This window comes from Oryctolagus cuniculus, chromosome 15 (assembly GCF_964237555.1).
Source record: "Oryctolagus cuniculus chromosome 15, mOryCun1.1, whole genome shotgun sequence".
Taxonomy (NCBI): Eukaryota; Metazoa; Chordata; class Mammalia; order Lagomorpha; family Leporidae; genus Oryctolagus; species Oryctolagus cuniculus.
This window is the reverse complement of record NC_091446.1, coordinates 2,092,501-2,110,022: the sequence shown is the minus strand read 5'-3', so window position 1 is coordinate 2,110,022 and position 17,522 is coordinate 2,092,501. Positions and strand designations below refer to the sequence as shown.

The following is a 17,522-nucleotide window of genomic DNA, read 5'->3' as shown; positions in this document are numbered from 1 at the left end:
CCAGCTCCCTGCCTGGGAAAGCAGCAGAAGATGGCCCAAGTGCTTGGGCCCCTGAACCCACGTGGGAGACCTGGAAGAAGCTCCAGGTTCCTGGCTTTGGATGGGCCCAGCTCCGGCTGTTGAGGCCATCTGGGGAGTGAACTAGCAGATGGAAGACCTCTCTCTCTGTCTCTTCTTCTGCCTCTCCATAACTCTGCCTTTTAAATAAATAAATAAATATTTTTTAAAAAAAATGTAGACCAACTAAAAATTATCTCACTAAATAGAAAATAACAAAAAACAAATTTTGTATATATATATATGTGTGTGTGTGTGTGTGTGTGTATAAACAGAAATTCTAGAGTTAAGAGGTATAGCAACTAAAATGAAAAATTTATGAAAGTGGCTCAACAGCAGATTTAAGCAGGAGAAGAAAGGTAGAGTGAATCTGAAGTCAATGAGATTATCTAGTTTGAAGAACAAGAGAAAAAAGAGTGAAAAAAATTTACAGTACCTCAGAGAGCTATGGGACACTATATTCAATTGTATCAATATGCACACAAACAGGTGTCTCAGAGGAAAAGGAGGCTGAAAACATGTAAAAATACTTGGAGAAATAATGGCCAAAAGTCTTCCCATGTTTGATAAAAAACAATCTATACAATCAAGAAGCTCAAGCAACTCCAACCAGGATAAGCCAAGAGACCGACACCAGACACGTCGTAGGCAGGGTTATCTGAGATCGACACCAGACACGTCGTAGGCAGGGTTATCTGAGATCGACACTAGACGCGTCGTAGGTAGGGTTATCTGAGATCGACACTAGACGCGTCGTAGGTAGGGTTATCTGAAACCAAATACTGAAAGCAGCTGACTTCTCATCAGAAATCACGGAAATCAAAACACCATGAGATAACATAACCAAAGTGCTGGGGGGTGGAGAAAATCTACCAGAAGTTCTATATCCAACAAAATTATACTTCAAAAATGATAGTGGAATTAAGACATCCTCAGATAAAACCAGAAAAATCATTAATAGTAGACGTGCTACACACACACACACACACACACACACACTGAAGCATCAATACTAACTCATCGACAGAAGACAACATTTGAATGGGAGTCCTTCTAAAGCAGTATTACTAATGTATAACATTTAGATTCTTTAACCCTCCCCTACTCGTGAAATGGATTTTTAAAGAAGACTTATTTTATGTATTTGAAAGGCACAGTTAGAGATTGATCTTCTACCTACTGATTCACTCCCCAAGTGGCCGCAGCGGCCAGGGCTGGATCAGACCAAAGCCAGGAGCCAGGAGCTTCTTGGGGGTCTCCCACGTGAGTGCAGGGGTCCAAGGACTTGGGCCACACCTGCTGCTGCTTCCCCAGGTACAACAGCAGGGAAGCTGGAAGTGGAGCAGCCAGAATCCACAGCAGCACCTAAATAGGATGCTGGCGTCACAGGGGGCAGTTTTACCTGCCACACCACCACGCCAGGCCCAAAGCTGATCTTTAGATGAGGTTGAAATCTAATTTTATTTTCCTCATATGTGGATTAGCCAACTGTCCTAGCACAATGTACAGAGAAACTTGTTCTCAACTGCCGTCTATTCATGCTTCAAGAGTCCATTTCATCGGTCTATTTGTCCCTGGGTCAACACCACTTGGCCTTGATCAGCACAGCTTGTGATGTACGTTGGTTTCTGACTGGAGACCTCCTCCACTTTGCCACCTGGCCACGCCTGCCTTCCTTCCATTCCCGTCACGTTCTTCAGTGTCCCTCTCTAGCAGTCTCTAAGCCCTCCCCTCTGGATTTCCTAGTGGGTCACCCCCTGCGCCTCTGACGCTCTCGCCCACACACGCACACTTCTCACCTCTTCTCCCCCACTGTCTGGGACGACCTCCCAGATCTATGCCCCGACTCACTGAGTCTTTACTGTGTCTAATCTGATGGTTTGTTTTTTAAAAGACATTTCAATGACCATATCATTCACTTTCAGTTTTTCTGTTACCTTCCAATTCTATGTTTCACACTGCCTTCTTTTATTATGGCTCCATTTCTTTATTGTTTTTGAAAATTGTAAATATCTCATGGTGAACTTCAGCCTCTTTCATCTCCGATTTGTGGCTACGTGGATTCTGCGGGCTGCTTCCGAAGTGCTGGACCTGTTACATCCCATCCTCACTGGGTGTTCGACCTCCGGACGTGTGTGCACTGAGGGTGGAGGCAGTCCTACAGCACCTGAACCACTCGGACATCTGGGTCTACTTCTGCGTTAATGCTGTGACTGTACACTGGCATAGGATACGCTTGGAGCCCACATTTTAACTTCCATTCCCCTTGTAGGGTACGGTCAGATCTTCAGGGCGCACAGCTTTATGCAAGGGTTCAAATTCCAGCTCCCACTCCTCTGTTAGGCCAAAGTCACTTCTATCTCAGGACATTTTTCTGGCCCCACTGTAGGACAAAACCTGGGACAGCCAGGGCCCACTGACGGCCGCTGCAGCACGTGTCTGCACCTTCTCTTGCGCTGTGGTTACCTGTGTGTTTACCTCTCACCCCGGACACTGCCTCTCTGTCCACAGCAGGGGGCCACTCTGATCGCTCAGTCTAACCTGTTTGTAGGAGAGCTACACTGCATTTTCTTTGTTACCTGGAGCCCCTCAGCTCCTTCAGGCCTGGAAATGACCTAAATAACACACTGAAACTTTCTAACAGCAGTTTCCTGGTATGTGCATTTCAGAGGAAACAATTATGGTCAGACTCTACCAGAAGCTAAATCTGAAAACGTGATCAAGGATCTACTAACCTCATCCACTCTGTGACTCCCTTTGGCAACACTGACACAGACTCTGCCAGGGGCCAGCCTATTCCTTCAGGGTGCGAACACATCAGCCCATGTGCCTTAGCCAAGGACCTCTCATTGTCTCTGGGAACATGGTCTACACAGACCCACCCCGTCACTGCCACTCTTCTCAGAGCGGGTGAGCCTGGAGTGGGAGTCCGGCTGGCCCGTGGGCTGCAAACACGCTGACTAGACAGAAGGGCTGAAAGAGGACAGGGTTCCAGTGAGGCTTGAGCCCCTGCCCCCTTTGACCATCGCACACGGCAGCTCAGCAACTTCACCTCTGAGGGCCTGGTTTTCCTCATCTGTACACTAGCAGGGCCGGGCCAGGCCAGGGAACCCCAGGAGCCCTGAGGACCCTATGGGAAAAGGTGTGGTGCACAGCTGGTCCTTGCAGAAGGACCAGTGGAGTCCCAGGGACCTTGGTCCTTGCACAATGACCAGTGGAGTCCTGGACAACGTTGGTCCTTGCAGAATGACCAGTGGAATCCTGGGAGACCTTGGTCCTTGCAGAATGACCAGTGGAGTCCTGGGGGACCTTGGTCCTTGCACAATGACCAATGGAGTCCTGGGGGACCTTGGTCCTTGCAGAATGACCACTGGAGCCCCGGGGGACCTTGGTCCTTTCACAATGACCAGTGGAGTCCTGGGGGACCTAGGTCCTTGCAGAATGACCAGTGGAGTCCCGGGGACCTTGGTCCTTGCAGAATGACCAGTGGAGTCCTGGGGACCTTGGTCCTTGCAGAATGACCAGTGGCATCCTGGGGGACATTGGTCCTTGCAGAATGACCAGTGGAGACCTGGGGACCTTGGTCCTTGCACAAGAACCAGTGGAGTCCCGGGTACCTTGGTCCTTGCACAATGACCAGTGGAGTCCCGGGGACCTTGGTCCTTGCAGAATGACCAGTGGAGTCCCGGGGACCTTGGTCCTTGCACAAGGACCAGTGGAGTCCTGGACTACGTTGGTCCTTGCAATGACCAGTGGAGCCCTGGGGACCTTGGTCCTTGCACAAGGACCAGTGGAGTCCCGGGGGACCTTGGTCCTTGCACAATGACCAGTGGAGTCCTGGGGGACCTTGGTCCTTGCACAATGACCAATGGAGTCCTGGACTACGTTGGTCCTTGCAGAAGGACTAGTGGAGTCCCGTGGACCTTGATCATTGCAGAAGGACCAGTGGAATCCCGGGGACCTTGGTCCTTGCAGAATGACCAGTGGAATCCCGGGGACCTTGGTCCTTGCACAATGACCAATGGAGTCCTGGACTACGTTGGTCCTTGCAATGACCAGTGGAGCCCTGGGGACCTTGGTCCTTGCAGAAGGACCAGTGGAGTCCCAGGTACCTTGGTCCTTGCACAATGACCAGTGGAGTCCCGGGGACCTTGGTCCTTGCAGAAGGACCAGTGGAGTCCCGGGGACCTTGGTCCCTGCACAATGACCAGTGGAATCCCGTGGACCTTGGTCCTTGCAGAAGGACCAGTGGAGTCCCGGGGACTTTGGTCCTTGCACAAGGACCAGTGGAGTCCCGGGGAACCCTCCACGACTGTGATGCCTTCTGACTCTTGGAATGTAAGAAGAAAGCACTGGTAAGAACCAGCTGTTGCTAAAAACAGGATGCGAACAGCGAACCCCTGCACACAAACCTTCCTCAACTGTGTGGCAACGCTCCATCGTCATCGCTGGCCTCTGTCCCGACCTTGACACTAAGACCTGCGCCAAGTACCAGGCGGGCAGCATCTCCCTGCAGGCCCTCCCGGAAGGCAGGGCCACCAGGTCTGGCAGCATTTGTAGACGATGCAGAGGTAGGAAGCAGCAGTCCCCAATCATCTGGGGCTGTGCAGACGGAGCGGCCACAGCTGGGCAAGGCCGTGCATTTAGGGATAAACCATGTAGGCTCAGAATAATCATACTTTGGCGCCTCCCTCTGTCCCCACAGGGAAAAGTGAACCAAAGCAATGGGTTTGGATCAAACACCTTCCTTCCTCTGCTGTTTCCACCCCCACACTGCATGCCTCTCTCCATACACACACATGCACGCACACATACAGTATCTACAAGACACACGTGTGCATATACTCATGCCAGATACATATATGCACACGAGTGTGTACACATTCACCACACATATGCACACAAACAAGCACTGTGCACACACACGTGCTGGCACGCACACACACATGTGCACAGCACTGTCAGACACTGGACTTCAATATCAAAAAGTGAGTAAGAATGTGGAGGCTTTTTAAGACTGTGCCCTTGGGGCCAGCACTGTGGCACAGTGGGTAAAGCCGCCTGCAGTGCTGGCATCCTATATGGGCGCCGGTTCAAGTCCCAGCTGCTCCACTTCTAACCCAGCTCCCTGCTAATGGCCTGGGAAAGCAGTAGAAGATGGCCCAAGTGCTTGGACCCCTGCACCCACTGGGAGACCTAGAAGAAGCTCCTGGCTCCTGGCTTCGGATCAGCACAGCTCCAGCCATTGCAGCCATCTGGGGAGTGAAATCTGGGGAGTGAACCAGTGGATGGAAGACCTCTCTCTCTGCTTCTGCCTCTCTGTAACTCTGCCTTTCAAATAAATTAATTAATTAAAAAATACTGTGTCCTTGGGGCCGGCGTTGTGGCGAAGTGTGTAGCACTGTTGCCTATGGTGCTGGTATCCCATATGGTTGCAGGTTTGCGTCCTGGCTGCTCCACTTCCCATCCAGCTCCCTGCTAATGGCCTGGGAAAAGCAGCAGAAGACGGCCCAAGTACTTCGGGCCCTGCACCCACATGGGACACAGGGACACATGGCTCCTGGTATTTTTTTTTTAATTTTTTGCCAGACAGAGTTAGACAAGAGACAGAGAGAGAGTTATAGATAGTGAGAGAGAGACAAGACAAAGGTCTTCCTTCCGTTGGTTCATTCCCCCTAATGGCCGCTACCCTAATGGCCAGGAGCCGGGTGCTTCCTCCCAGTCTCCCACTGGCATGGGTTTGGCCCAGCCCTAGCTGTCATGGCTATCTGGGGAGTGAACCAGCAGATGGAGGAGTCTCTCTCTCTCTCTCTCTCTCTTTATAACTCTTTCAAATAAATAAATATATCTTTAAAAAAAGACCACGTCCTTCGCACCTGCCTGCAAATGAAGCAAAACTTGATATGCTGGCGACCCGGCTGGCGCACACAGCCCGTCTGGTGCAGTCAGGGCTCCAGGGCACCAAGCAGCAGCTGAGCACGCGGCTTCAGTGGCATTCACCGCAGTCCGAGTGGTAAAACCCAACCACCCATAGATCAGAAGTCAAGGAGCACCAGTGACGGGCAGCTTCAAAAGCCAATGGCAGTAGTGCCCCAGTGGCAGACGGCTGGGACTGGCTCCACCAGCTCCTGCACGCTGAGCTGCCTGGACCAAAGCCCTGAGCCCTGGGGTGGGCAGCAAAGCCCTGGAAGCCTGCGTCTATCAGAGCGACTGCTTTTATTCCAGGGGAATCTATCAGCTGAGCAGCCAGGTCAGGTCCAGTCCATGTACTTCAATTTCAAAGGGAGGGAACTGACCACAGGACTTACCTACACCTGAGGAGGAGGAGACATGAGGGCCACACAGGGCAGGGAGAGGCAACCAGCCACTCAGCGCAGGGCCCGGAGTGGGTGCCCCCAGCGCAGGGCCAGGAGCGGGTGCCCCCCAACAAGGGTGGGACCACACTGGGCCTGCTCCGTGGGAGCCCCAGCAGGCAGGGGCAGAGGGAGAAATGCCCAGGCTTCTCCCCAAGCCCAGCTCAGCTCCCAGGTCCTGCCGGCGACTCTACCCAGAGGCCAGAGAAAAAGGAGTGTGGGAAACGTGGCCTCCACAGCTCAGAGCTGCGGGACAGAGGCAGGGAGCCCTGCAGGACAAAGCAGGGGCTTCGTGGTTGGTGGCCGGTGGCTGAGGCTCCACCTTGGATTCCTGCACCTCACCCCATCCCCCACAGACCTCCTAAGCCCGCTCCCCCTAGCCTTTCTGTCTTACAAGCCCCCTCCTCTCTGCCTATATCTTCTTTTGATTACTCCGGAGACCCTGGGCAGCCTCAATAGATTTCACTTAATTGGTCTGAATTTCCAAAGAACAGCCTGGTTTCCACATTACTCTCAGCTGCCACATGGCCCCTGTGCCGAGCAAGACCAGCTGGCCCGGGGAAGGAGCCGGCTGCTGAAGCCGTGGCCAGGAGAGGAGCTGTGCTGGGGACGGGGGTCTCTGCACTGCCCCTGGACACACAATGGAGGACAGCGCACAGCAGCAGGGCGCCAGCCACCGGGCCCTGGGCTGGGGCGGCCACCAAACGCCACAACGCAGAGTCCCACCACCCTTGGACACCAGCAGGGCAGCTCGGCGCAGAGAGGAGAAGCTTCTGGACGCAATGTGTAGCACGAGCTGAACGGTGACAGTAACCCCGGGAATAAACCGCATCAGGATGCCTGAGAGCAACCCCTGTGACAATGAGCGAGAGGGGTTCAAACAGAACAGACAAAAGTGCACCCTGGGACACGGGTCTGAAGAGGTCTGGGGGATGCGGGGAACAAAGGGACAGGAGAGTGGAACCCAGCACCACGCGAGGCGGCGACACGGGACCGGAGTGGAGCGGATGGATCAGCTGAGCACCTCCTGCAGTCAGAAACGGACCACAGCCCAGCTGCGAGGGCGCTCATCAGGGAGACCCCCAACCACGCTGAACCACGTGCCAGCTGCCTGCTGGGAAATCCCCACAAGCCACCACTAAGGCGGCCCCTGCTTCTCCCTGATCCCAGGGCGCCACAGAGTGTCACCTGCAGGCACCACGGTGGGAGGGGCATGCCTCTGTGAGTGGAGCCTGACTATAATAAAGTCTTCTGGAATTCGGAATTGCTGCCCATTGGTGATTTATGGTTAAGCACTACTCCCTGGGATCTGGCTTCTCTAAAAATACTATTTGCTTTTTATTTAACACTGAACCTTTTCATGTTTTAGAATACAAAAATAGTGTCTTATTATTTTAAAAGCTTAGGAGAGAAACTAGCCATATTATTAGAAAAAGAAGATATATGCAGCTATAGTCTGTTCAAATATCAAGAGGTGTGACTTTTCAAATTCACATTTCAATCTTTATTTACATAAGACTTTTAGAAATAGTGGGTGTAAATATTAAAACGCCCAAGCCTGGGTAAAATTTTATTGAGAATGACTACAAATAAAAGGAAACTGATTTTTTAAAGTCAGTTTCTGAAATTTAGATGAAAAGAATATTGAGCATTAACCAAAAAAAATGATGTTTACATATCAATGTAGGTTTTCTGCTCATAGATTCATTTCCTGTGAAACCTAACAGAGAGAAGCCTGGGGAATTACAAAGGCAGGAAAGCCCTGATCCAGCAGGTCCTACTGCTCAAACAGACCATTAGCCGAACGGCCCAATCACAGGGGGAGCGGGGAGGGGGGAGCGCTGGGAGCGCCTGCGTCCACAGGTGGGGAACCTGAGAGACACAGTGGGGCAGCCACCGGAATGGGGCCACATTTCTCCCTTTTGTAAAGATTTGTTTACTTATGTATTTATTTGAAAGGCAGAGTTAAAGAGAAAGGGAGACAGAGAGATATTCCACCTGCTGGTTCACTCCCCAGTTGGTCGCAACAGCCAGGGCTGGGCCAGGCCAAAGCTAGGAATCTGGAACGCTATTTGGGTCTCCCATGTGGGGCAGGGGCCCAAACACTTGGGCCATCTTCTGTTGCCTTCCCAGAACGTTAGCAGTGTTGTGCCCAGATCGTTGGATCCCCAAACGCCACCAGAGACTCGAACACACCGAAATGCAAGAGCAAGGTTTATTTCGGAAGTACAAGCCATGGCAGGGACCCATCTAACCAACTGCGCAGCGGAGGGCAGAGGAAGATCCCAAGCCAGGCTCGGGAGCCTCTTTTAAGGCAGGGTATGCCATCGAGGGGTGCGGGGTAACAGCGGATTGGCTGGGGTCACCTCTGGTATTTCCTGAGGGAACACGGTTGTTCCTGATTGGTTCGGACCCAGGGGATTTCCTTACACGTGAAGCTAACAAGCTGTTCTGTTGTTCGGTTTCCCCTGATTTTACAGGAAGTCGGGCCCCTGAATAGAGGCACTTTTTTTTTTTTTTTTTTTTTTTTTGGCAGGCAGAGTTAGTGAGAGAGACAGAGAGAAAGGTCTTCCTTTCCGTTGGTTCACCCCCCCAAGTGGCTGCTACAGCTGGCGCTGCGCTGATCCGAAACCAGGAGCCAGGTGCTTCTTCCTGGTCTCCCAAGGACCTGGGCCATCCTCCACTGCCCTCCCAGGCCACAGCAGAGAGCTGGACTGGAAGAGGGGCAACCGGGACTAGAACCTGGGGTGCCAGCGCCACAGGCGGAGGATTAGCCTAGTGAGCCGTGGCGCCAGCCCACTTTTTCAAAATGTAGTTACTCTGGCCCTTCAGCAGTGAGTTGGGTAGGAAGTGGAGCAGCTGGGACTCAAACTGGCGCCTACAAGGGATGCTGGTGTTGCAGGCGGCGGCTCAACCCGCTACGCCACACTGCTCAGGGATTATCCGTCTGTATGCCAAGCTATGTTTGGCAGCTGAATGAGTCAACCTGAAGATACTAGATTCAAACTGCTGCATCTCTAACTCCATCACTACTGGAATTACACCACAGAACACAGCATAACGGGTGGGAATTTCTCTTCCGGCCGAGTACAAAAAGCAGCAACCACAAATTCATGGAGCAGCTTCCCATGAAACTTTGCTCCTAATTTGTTTAGCAAAGTCCTGTAAGCAGGGGCTCACTGGGATGGTGGCTGTCATGATGTTCGGTCTTTGTTTAAAACAGAATCAGTGTCAAGCCTCCGAAGGCACAGGGGCCTGCGACGTGTCAGCCGAGGACCTCTGTAATTTACTGACTCAATCTTGTGCTTATCAGAAACACAGTGATATGTTTCTCTGAAGATCTTTAGGGGGCAATCTCAGAAATGCATGCACACACGTGCACACACAGACACAAATTCCTGGTTTCTATGTGGAATTTAAATATAATTCTGTTTTATTGCAATATTAAGATTCCAAACTTAAAATAAAAAAACCCCAAGAATTATAGAGGTTATCAAAAACATATTAACTTGTTCTTAGAGGAAGTTCAAAATTAATAACGCAGGCATTATTATGCTACTGTGGGCTTCAGGGTTTCTGCCCAACCGAGGACAGCGAGGATTCGGATCTGGCAGCCCCGAGCCTCCCGCTTCCTCCCGAAACCTGCAGTTCACGTGGAGCTGACAGACACCGGAGGAAAGTTTACGGGGACAAAAGACAAACTCCTATTTGGAAATTAGGCGGGAAGGCTGGAGCTTTCCTCCAAGGTGTCCACATTTGAGTCTTCCCACCAAATCAAGCGGCTTGCTTCTTTCCCTAAAAGTTGCCTTTTAGAATGCATTTTAAATGCATTTACAACTCCTACTTCCAGTCGGAAGCTGGAAACAAATTGGTTTGCCCCTCAACGGAACGGAAGGAAAGCTCAGCCAGTCTCGCCTCCTGACGTGCGTCCCTCGCTCCTTGGCCCTGAAACTGCGGTTTGTGTTAACTCTGCTTTGCGGGTCTCCCATCCTTCACGCCCCGGCGAGAGGGCTAATGCACTTACAGACTCCCCGGCAATACACCTCCGGCAAGGCTGGGCGGCGCTCCTGGAGCCACTCTGCAGGATCTGGTCAACAAAGCACAGCGGCAGAGGCATCAGACCAATGCTGCTTGCACTGCCCGCCAAGACTTTAAATGGGGGGGTGGGGTAGGAACGTACCACTGCACTGGGTCTCCCCTGGCCACCCTCGGGCCTGGGGGCAGGGTCCTCTGTGCTGCCAGACGCCAGGACGCCTGTGCCCACCTGGTGGCACCCTCGCTCGGGCGCACTGGCTTCTGATCGCCTGCACAGCCGTTTCTGAAACAAACAAAAGTTCACTTTGATGGCCTGGTAAAGCACCCGGCGCTGTGAGCTTGTTTTCAGAGAACACAGGGCACATGCGACCCCGTGCCGCAGGAACCCTGATGGGACGTTCGGGGAAACAGCTTCCAACTACTTCTTCCGCGAGACAGCCGTCGTTCCACGTGACCTCATTATTCCTAGCTCTGTCTGATATGTGCTTAGCTTCATACATTTAAAATAGTCATTTTAAAACAAATTTGGCTGAAATTCTTATAATAAACCATTGTGACTGGCGTACTGATATTGAAAGTGTGCAAAACCTATCAAGAAACTAGGTGTATGTTCAACACATTGTACTCACGTAATTTTCTAATGCAAAATGAGTAATTCACATACAAATAATCCTCTGTCTTACTGGCACTGAAGAGCAAATTAATTTTGTTTATTTAAAAAGTTACACAGCTCACATCGATAACCTTTGGGAAAATCAACATTTGGTGTTTGCTTTCACGTGAACTGAAAAAGATAATTATAAAATCCTCAAAATCCTCTAAGGCTACAGGAAATAAGTGTCCAGTTCCAGTGTCTCAAAACCTTGCGTATTTTTAAGGTAACAATACCACCCCGCCCCGCCCCTCACCGCCCCCCACCGCCCCGCCCCCCACCGCCCCGCCCTGCTCCCCACCGCCACAGTTACGCTTGCCAGTTTTGTGTATTATCTGCGTTAATGTTTTCTAAACAGCCTTTTTTTTTTTAACTTAATGGATCTATTCAGTCTAGAAACCTCATACCATAGTGCTAGTTTTGTTGTTCTCTAAAACACATTAAAATAGATATTTAAAAATTAAAGCAAAAATTATTGGACCCAGAACTGCTTAACATAATTTCTTGGGGTTCACTCTTGACTTCCAGAACTCACGGGCATCTACGAACGACAACCAATGCTTTCATAAGCAGAGACAGACGGAGACAGACGCGGGGAACAGGACCTGGACGGGCCATGCTCAGTAAAATGCAGATCAAATGCACAAAACATCAGTAAGGGGACGAAGGGCCTAAATACAGTCGTCCCGCAAGGCAGCTCCTACAGAAACGCGTTCGGCGGTGCCCTGGCGACTGGGATCTCCAAAGGATGCAGACAGCACTTTCCTTGATTTTTTAAGACTTTTTAAAAGGATTTAGTTATTTATTTGAAAGGCATTTGTAGAGAGTAAGAGAAACAGAGATCTTCCATCTACTGGTTCACTCCCCAAATGGCCCCAATGGCCAGGGCTGGGCCAGGCAGACGCCAGGAGTCCCGAACTCAGGAGCCTGAACACCACCCGGGTCACCCAGGTGAGTGGCAAGGGCCCAAGCACTGGGCATCTTCTGCTGCCTTCCCGGTGCACTGGCAGGAAGCTGGATCAGAAGCGGGGCAGCCGGGCCTTGAACCACTGCCCATGTGGGATGGCAGTGATGCAGGTGATGGCTTATCCCGCTACGCCACAACATCGGCCCCTGCAAATAATACCTTCTGATCAAAAAGCAACAGAAATGCTCATTATCTACAAAAGCAAAAAACGGCAAGCTCGTCGTCCACCTGGAAATTCTAAAATCCTATTATTACCTCCTCCTATTACCTCTGTCTATTAGGTGAAAGAAAGACCACAAACTGAAAATACAGAATTAAGGAGAAAGATTACAATGCACACACCACATACCGTAATCTGTGAAATATGTTTAAAGCAACAGAGAAAAATTCATTGCACTAACACTTTTAGCAATAAAGACGAAAGAATAAAAAGTAATTCATTAATAATTCCAAGCTCATAAAAAACTGGAAGAAAAAACAGAAGGAAGCCAAAGGAAAACACAAGGAAAAAATAAAGGGAAAAGCTGAAATTAATGAGGAACAAAATAGAAAGACAACAAGCTAATGAATAAACTGTCTACAAAAATAATTTGTATTCATTTATTTTTACTTGTTTGAAAGGCAGAGACCCAGACAAACAAAGATCTCCCATCCAGTGGCTCACTCTCCAATGCCTTCAACAGCAGGGGCTCAGAACTCAGTCAGGGTCTCCCACCTGGTGGCAGGGACCCAAGGACCTGAGGCATCACCTGCCGCCCGGCAGAGCGCAGATCTGGGATGCAGACCCAGGCACGCTGCGGTGGGCCTGGACCTCCTGAGCAGCACTCTAACGGCCACGTCAAACACCTGTCCCTAAGCCTTTTTTTCTTAGGAGGGGGAAGGTCAGGGGGATTAAAAAAACAGACAAACCAGTAAGTTGACCAAGAAAAAATGAGAAGGAGCACCGATGCAGAGATTAAGAAATGCACACCAAGAGAAATAATCAAGAAAACAATACATTTTTTTGAAGGTAAGGTACTACTTTGCAGTCTGCAAATCAATCTGAAAATGAGAAGAAACGGACAATTTCCTAAGGAAATTAAGGTCATAAGGGGCCGGTGCTGTGGCACACTTGGTTAATCCTCCGCCTGCGGCACTGGCATCCCATATGGGTGCCGGGGTTCTAGTCCTGGCTGCTCCTCTTCCAGTCCAGCGCTCTGCTGTGGCCCGGGAAGGCAGTGGAGGATGGCCCAGGTGCTTGGGCCCTGCACCCCATGGGAGACCAGGAGGAGGCACCTGGCTCCTGGCTTCAGATCAGCACAGCGCACCGACCGTTGCGGCCATTTGGGGGTGAACCATCAGAAGGAAGACCTTTCTCTCTGTCTCTCTCTCTCTCACTGTCTACTCTGCCTGTCAAATAAATAAAATAAAATAAATCTTCAAGAAAGAAATTACGGTCATAAAGCTGACCCCACTTCTGCTGGCGAGTGCGAACGGGTGATTTCCACAGAAGGATCAGTCACCACGCTGGTGCCTCACCGGGAGCACCAGACCAGAGGGTGGCAGGGCACTGCTGCCGAAGCTCCAGGAGCAGCCAGGCCCACGGCTCTCTCTAAGGGAGGCCCGGGCTCTGAGAAACGAGGAAAGCTTCCTCTCCTCTGACGAAGAAATCACACACTGGTCACAGACAAGAACAGGAGAGGGACTAGACCAGTGTCACTCGTGAGCATCAGTGCAGAAACACCCCGCCAGACAGAGCACCACGTTGGCAAAATTACCTGCCACGAACAAGGAAGACATCTTCCAGAATGCAGGATGTGTTCACACTTAGAGACCCGTTAACATCACACGCCACGTTAACATCACGGGCCACGTTAACATCACGCGCCACGTTAACATCACGGGCCACGTTAACATCACGCACCACGTTAACATCACACGCCATGTTAACATCACACACATTAACATCACGCACATTAACATCACGCAGCACGTTAACATCACGCGCCACGTTAACAGCACGCACCATGTTAACATCACGCACATTAACATCACGCACCACGTTATTACTGTAAGGAAAAAACAACGTGACCCCTTCATGGATGCTGAAAAATCACTCAACATACTTTAGAATGCGCTTATGACAAAAATGTTCTAAAAACAGGAATTGAAGCTAATAGTCTTAAACAAGACAAAATACACACACCTTAGTTCTAAGGTCACTATCTTTTTTTTTTTTTTTTTTTTTTTTTTGACAGGCAGAGTGGACAGTGAGAGGGAGAGACAGAGAGAAAGGTCTTCCTTTTGCCGTTGGTTCACCCTCCAATGGCCGCTGCAGCTGGCGCGCTGCGGCCGGCACACCGCGCTGATCCAATGGCAGGAGCCAGGAGCCAGGTGCTTTTCCTGGTCTCCCATGGGGTGCAGGGCCCAAGCACCTGGGCCATCCTCCACTGCACTCCCTGGCCACAGCAGAGGGCTGGCCTGGAAGAGGGGCAAGCGGGACAGAATCCAGCGCCCCAACCGGGACTAGAACCCGGTGTGCCGGCGCCGCTAGGCGGAGGATTAGCCTAGTGAGCCGCGGCGCCGGCCAAAGGTCACTATCTTTCTAAAATGCTTTAATTGGAACATTTTGTAGGCAAAGGACAATTGCTGCAACAGTCAGGGCTGAGCTAGGCCACAGCAAGGAGCCAGACACTGCCAGGTGGGGGTCAGCACCCAGTTACCTGTGGTGGTCACTGCTGCCTCCCAGGACCCACACTGGCAGGACACTGGAGTCGGGAGCCAGAGAAGGGCATCAAACCCACGGTCAGCGAGGCAGGCACCCTAGCCAGCAGGTCCACTTCCAACCCTGCCAGTATCTGATCAAACGGGGACACGTTTTCCTAAGATCAAGGACGAGGGATGGGCGTTTGGCACAGGGGCTAGGATGCTGCCTGGGACACCTGCACCCCAGACTGGACTGTCTGCGTCCGAGTGCCGGCTCCACTCCTGCCTCCAGCTTCCTGCTCATGCGCACCCTGGGAGGCACAGGTGATGCCACCCAGGAGCCCTGGCTGAGCTCCCAGCTCCTGGCTTCTGCCTGGCCCAGGCTGTCGTGAGCATTTGGGGGAATGAACCAACAGACAGGAGACCTCTTTCTCTCTTTCCATCTCTTTCTCCCTCTCTCTCATCTGCCTTTTACTTTCAAATAAAATCTTAAAAACATTTTAATCCTCTAAGAAAACAATAAAAGAACAAGGGAAAGGTGTCACCATCTCCGTTTCTGTTGAACGTTATACTAGAGGTGTTTGTAGAAATTATCATATACCCAGAAACCCCCAGAGAATCAGCGATAAAACTCAGTGAAAGAACTCACAAAAATCAACAGCTGGGGCTAGCGCTGTGGCACAGCAGGTACAGCTGCTGCCTGTGATGCCAGCATCCCACGTGGGCACTGGTTCATGTCCTGGCTGCTCCACTTACAATCCAGCTTCCTGCTAACGCACTTGGGAAAGCGCTGGAAGTTAGCTCAATGTCCTTGGGCCCCTGCACCCACATGGAAGAGCCAGAAGAAGCTCCTGGCATTGGTCCAGCCTAGAAGTGAACCAGCAGATAGAAGTTCGCTCTATCTCGCTCTCTCTTTCTGTAACTCTTTCAAATAAATAAAATAAACCTTTAAAAGAAAAAAAAAACAACTTTCAATCACAAACAATAACTAGTTAGAAAAAAACTCCATTTAAAATAATTCTAGCAAAGAGTAAATAAATATTAAACTTAAGAACTGTTCAAAACTGATACTAGGAGACGTTAAGACGTTCTTGCAGAATGCATCAGGAAACACAAACAAGCGGAGAGAGAGCCCCTCTTCTTGGGTGGGACAGTGTGACTGCACCAACATGATGCTTCTCCTTACCTGTAAGTTCAATGTAATCCCAGTCACAAAACCAATGAACCATGTTACAGAGTTGCCCAAGCTGAACCTAGAGGTCACACGGAAAAACAAGTGTGCAAGGATAACCAGGAAAGCCACACCCCCAGTGACGGTGCTCCTGCGTAGACAGACTGACCGACTAGCGGGACAGAGTTGCAGGTCCAGGGACAAAGCCAAATGTATATGGAAACCTGGCATCTCAAGTCAATGCATGGTGCTGGGGCAACTGCAAAGCTGTTTGGGCAAAGAAGAAAACTGGATCTGTATCTCACACCAATAAACCAAATGGATTAGGGATCTAAACGTGAAAGATCTAACGACAAAGAGCTGCAAATTTCCTGGAAAGAATGAGTGAACTCTCGGTTAACCTTGATATTTCTAACTATGACTTAAAATCCAGTGGCAACAAAGCAAAGACTGATAAGGGCCAGTGCTGTGGTGCAGCAGGTTAATCCTCTGCCTGCAGCGCTGGCATCCCATGTGGGCACTGGTTCGAGTCCCAGCTGTTCCTCTTCCGATCCAGCTCTCTGCTATGGCCTGGGAGAGCAGCAGAAAATGGCCCACGTCCTTGGGCCCCTGCACCCACATGCGAGACAGGAAGAAGCTCCTGGTTCTTGGCTTTGGATGGCACAGCTCCAGCCGTTGCAGTCATTTGGGGAGTGAACCAGTGGAAGGAAGACCTTTATCTCTGTCTCCTCTCCTTCTCACTGTCTGTAACTCTACCTCTCGAATAAATAAATAAAATCTTAAAAAAAAAAAAAAAGACTGATAAATCTGACTGCATAAAAACAAAAACTTCTGCAGGGTAAAACAAATCCCGAACCCCCTTAGCAAAGTCAAACTATATCTGACAAAAGGAAGACAATACTTGGAACATACACACAGAAATAGGGCTGAGGATCCTAATGCCTGAAACTCAAAAAATATTAGTGATAAAGGATCCAAAACCCTACAGAAAAATGGTAAAAAGACTTACGTAGTTTACAAAAAATGTTATTAAAATGGTCCTCAAACATACAAAAAAGTGTTCACACTCACACTTACTGAGATTAATGCAAAGGAAGAAACGATTCAGAACTCATCATCTGTCAGGTGGAAAACGTGAAAGTCTGATGTGGCCCCTAAAGTCTGGTGCGGCCCCTAAAGTCTGATGCGGCCCCTGAAGTGTGATGCAGCCCCTAAAGTGTGATGCGGCCCCTAAAGTGTGATGCGGCCCCTGAAGTCTGATGCGGCCCCTAAAGTGTGATGCAGCCCCTAAAGTGTGATGGGACCCCTGAAGTGTGATGCGGCCCCTGAAGTGTGATGCGGCCCCTGAAGTGTGAGGCGGCCCCTGAAGTCTGATGTGGCCCCTGAAGTCTGATGCAGCCCCTAAAGTGTGATGCGGCCCCTAAAGTGTGATGCAGCCCCTGAAGTGTGAGGCAGCCCCTAAAGTGTGATGTGGCCCCTGAAGTCTGATGCGGCCCCTGAAGTCTGATGCGGCCCCTGAAGTCTGATGCAGCCCCTGAAGTGTGATGCGGCCCCTGAAGTGTGATGCGGCCCCTAAAGTCTGATGCGGCCCCTAAAGTGTGA

At 50.6% G+C, this 17,522-nt stretch overlaps 1 protein-coding gene and 1 long non-coding RNA gene across 6 annotated transcripts in view; both read right to left on the bottom strand.

The window, feature by feature from the left end:
- Positions 1 to 17,522, bottom strand: part of C15H10orf143 (chromosome 15 C10orf143 homolog) — a 103,539-nt gene that overhangs the window by 65,764 nt on the left and 20,253 nt on the right. For all 5 annotated transcript variants that reach the window (XR_011382724.1, XR_011382725.1, XR_011382726.1 and 2 more), the window contains exons 2-3: positions 10,591 to 10,728; positions 10,435 to 10,497 (exon numbers count right to left, since the gene is read on the bottom strand). Coding sequence is in view for 2 of the 5 variants with exons in the window: in XM_070058273.1 (XP_069914374.1) it covers positions 10,435 to 10,497; positions 10,591 to 10,728 (201 nt within the window). In the remaining 3 variants the exon portion in view is untranslated. The remainder of the gene's footprint in view (positions 1 to 10,434; positions 10,498 to 10,590; positions 10,729 to 17,522) is intronic.
- LOC127488262 (uncharacterized) lies at positions 300 to 10,428 on the bottom strand. Its single transcript, XR_011382727.1, has 2 exons — positions 4,057 to 10,428; positions 300 to 3,903 (listed from the first exon to the last, which is right to left on the bottom strand). It is a non-coding gene; the product is annotated as an uncharacterized lncRNA (long non-coding RNA).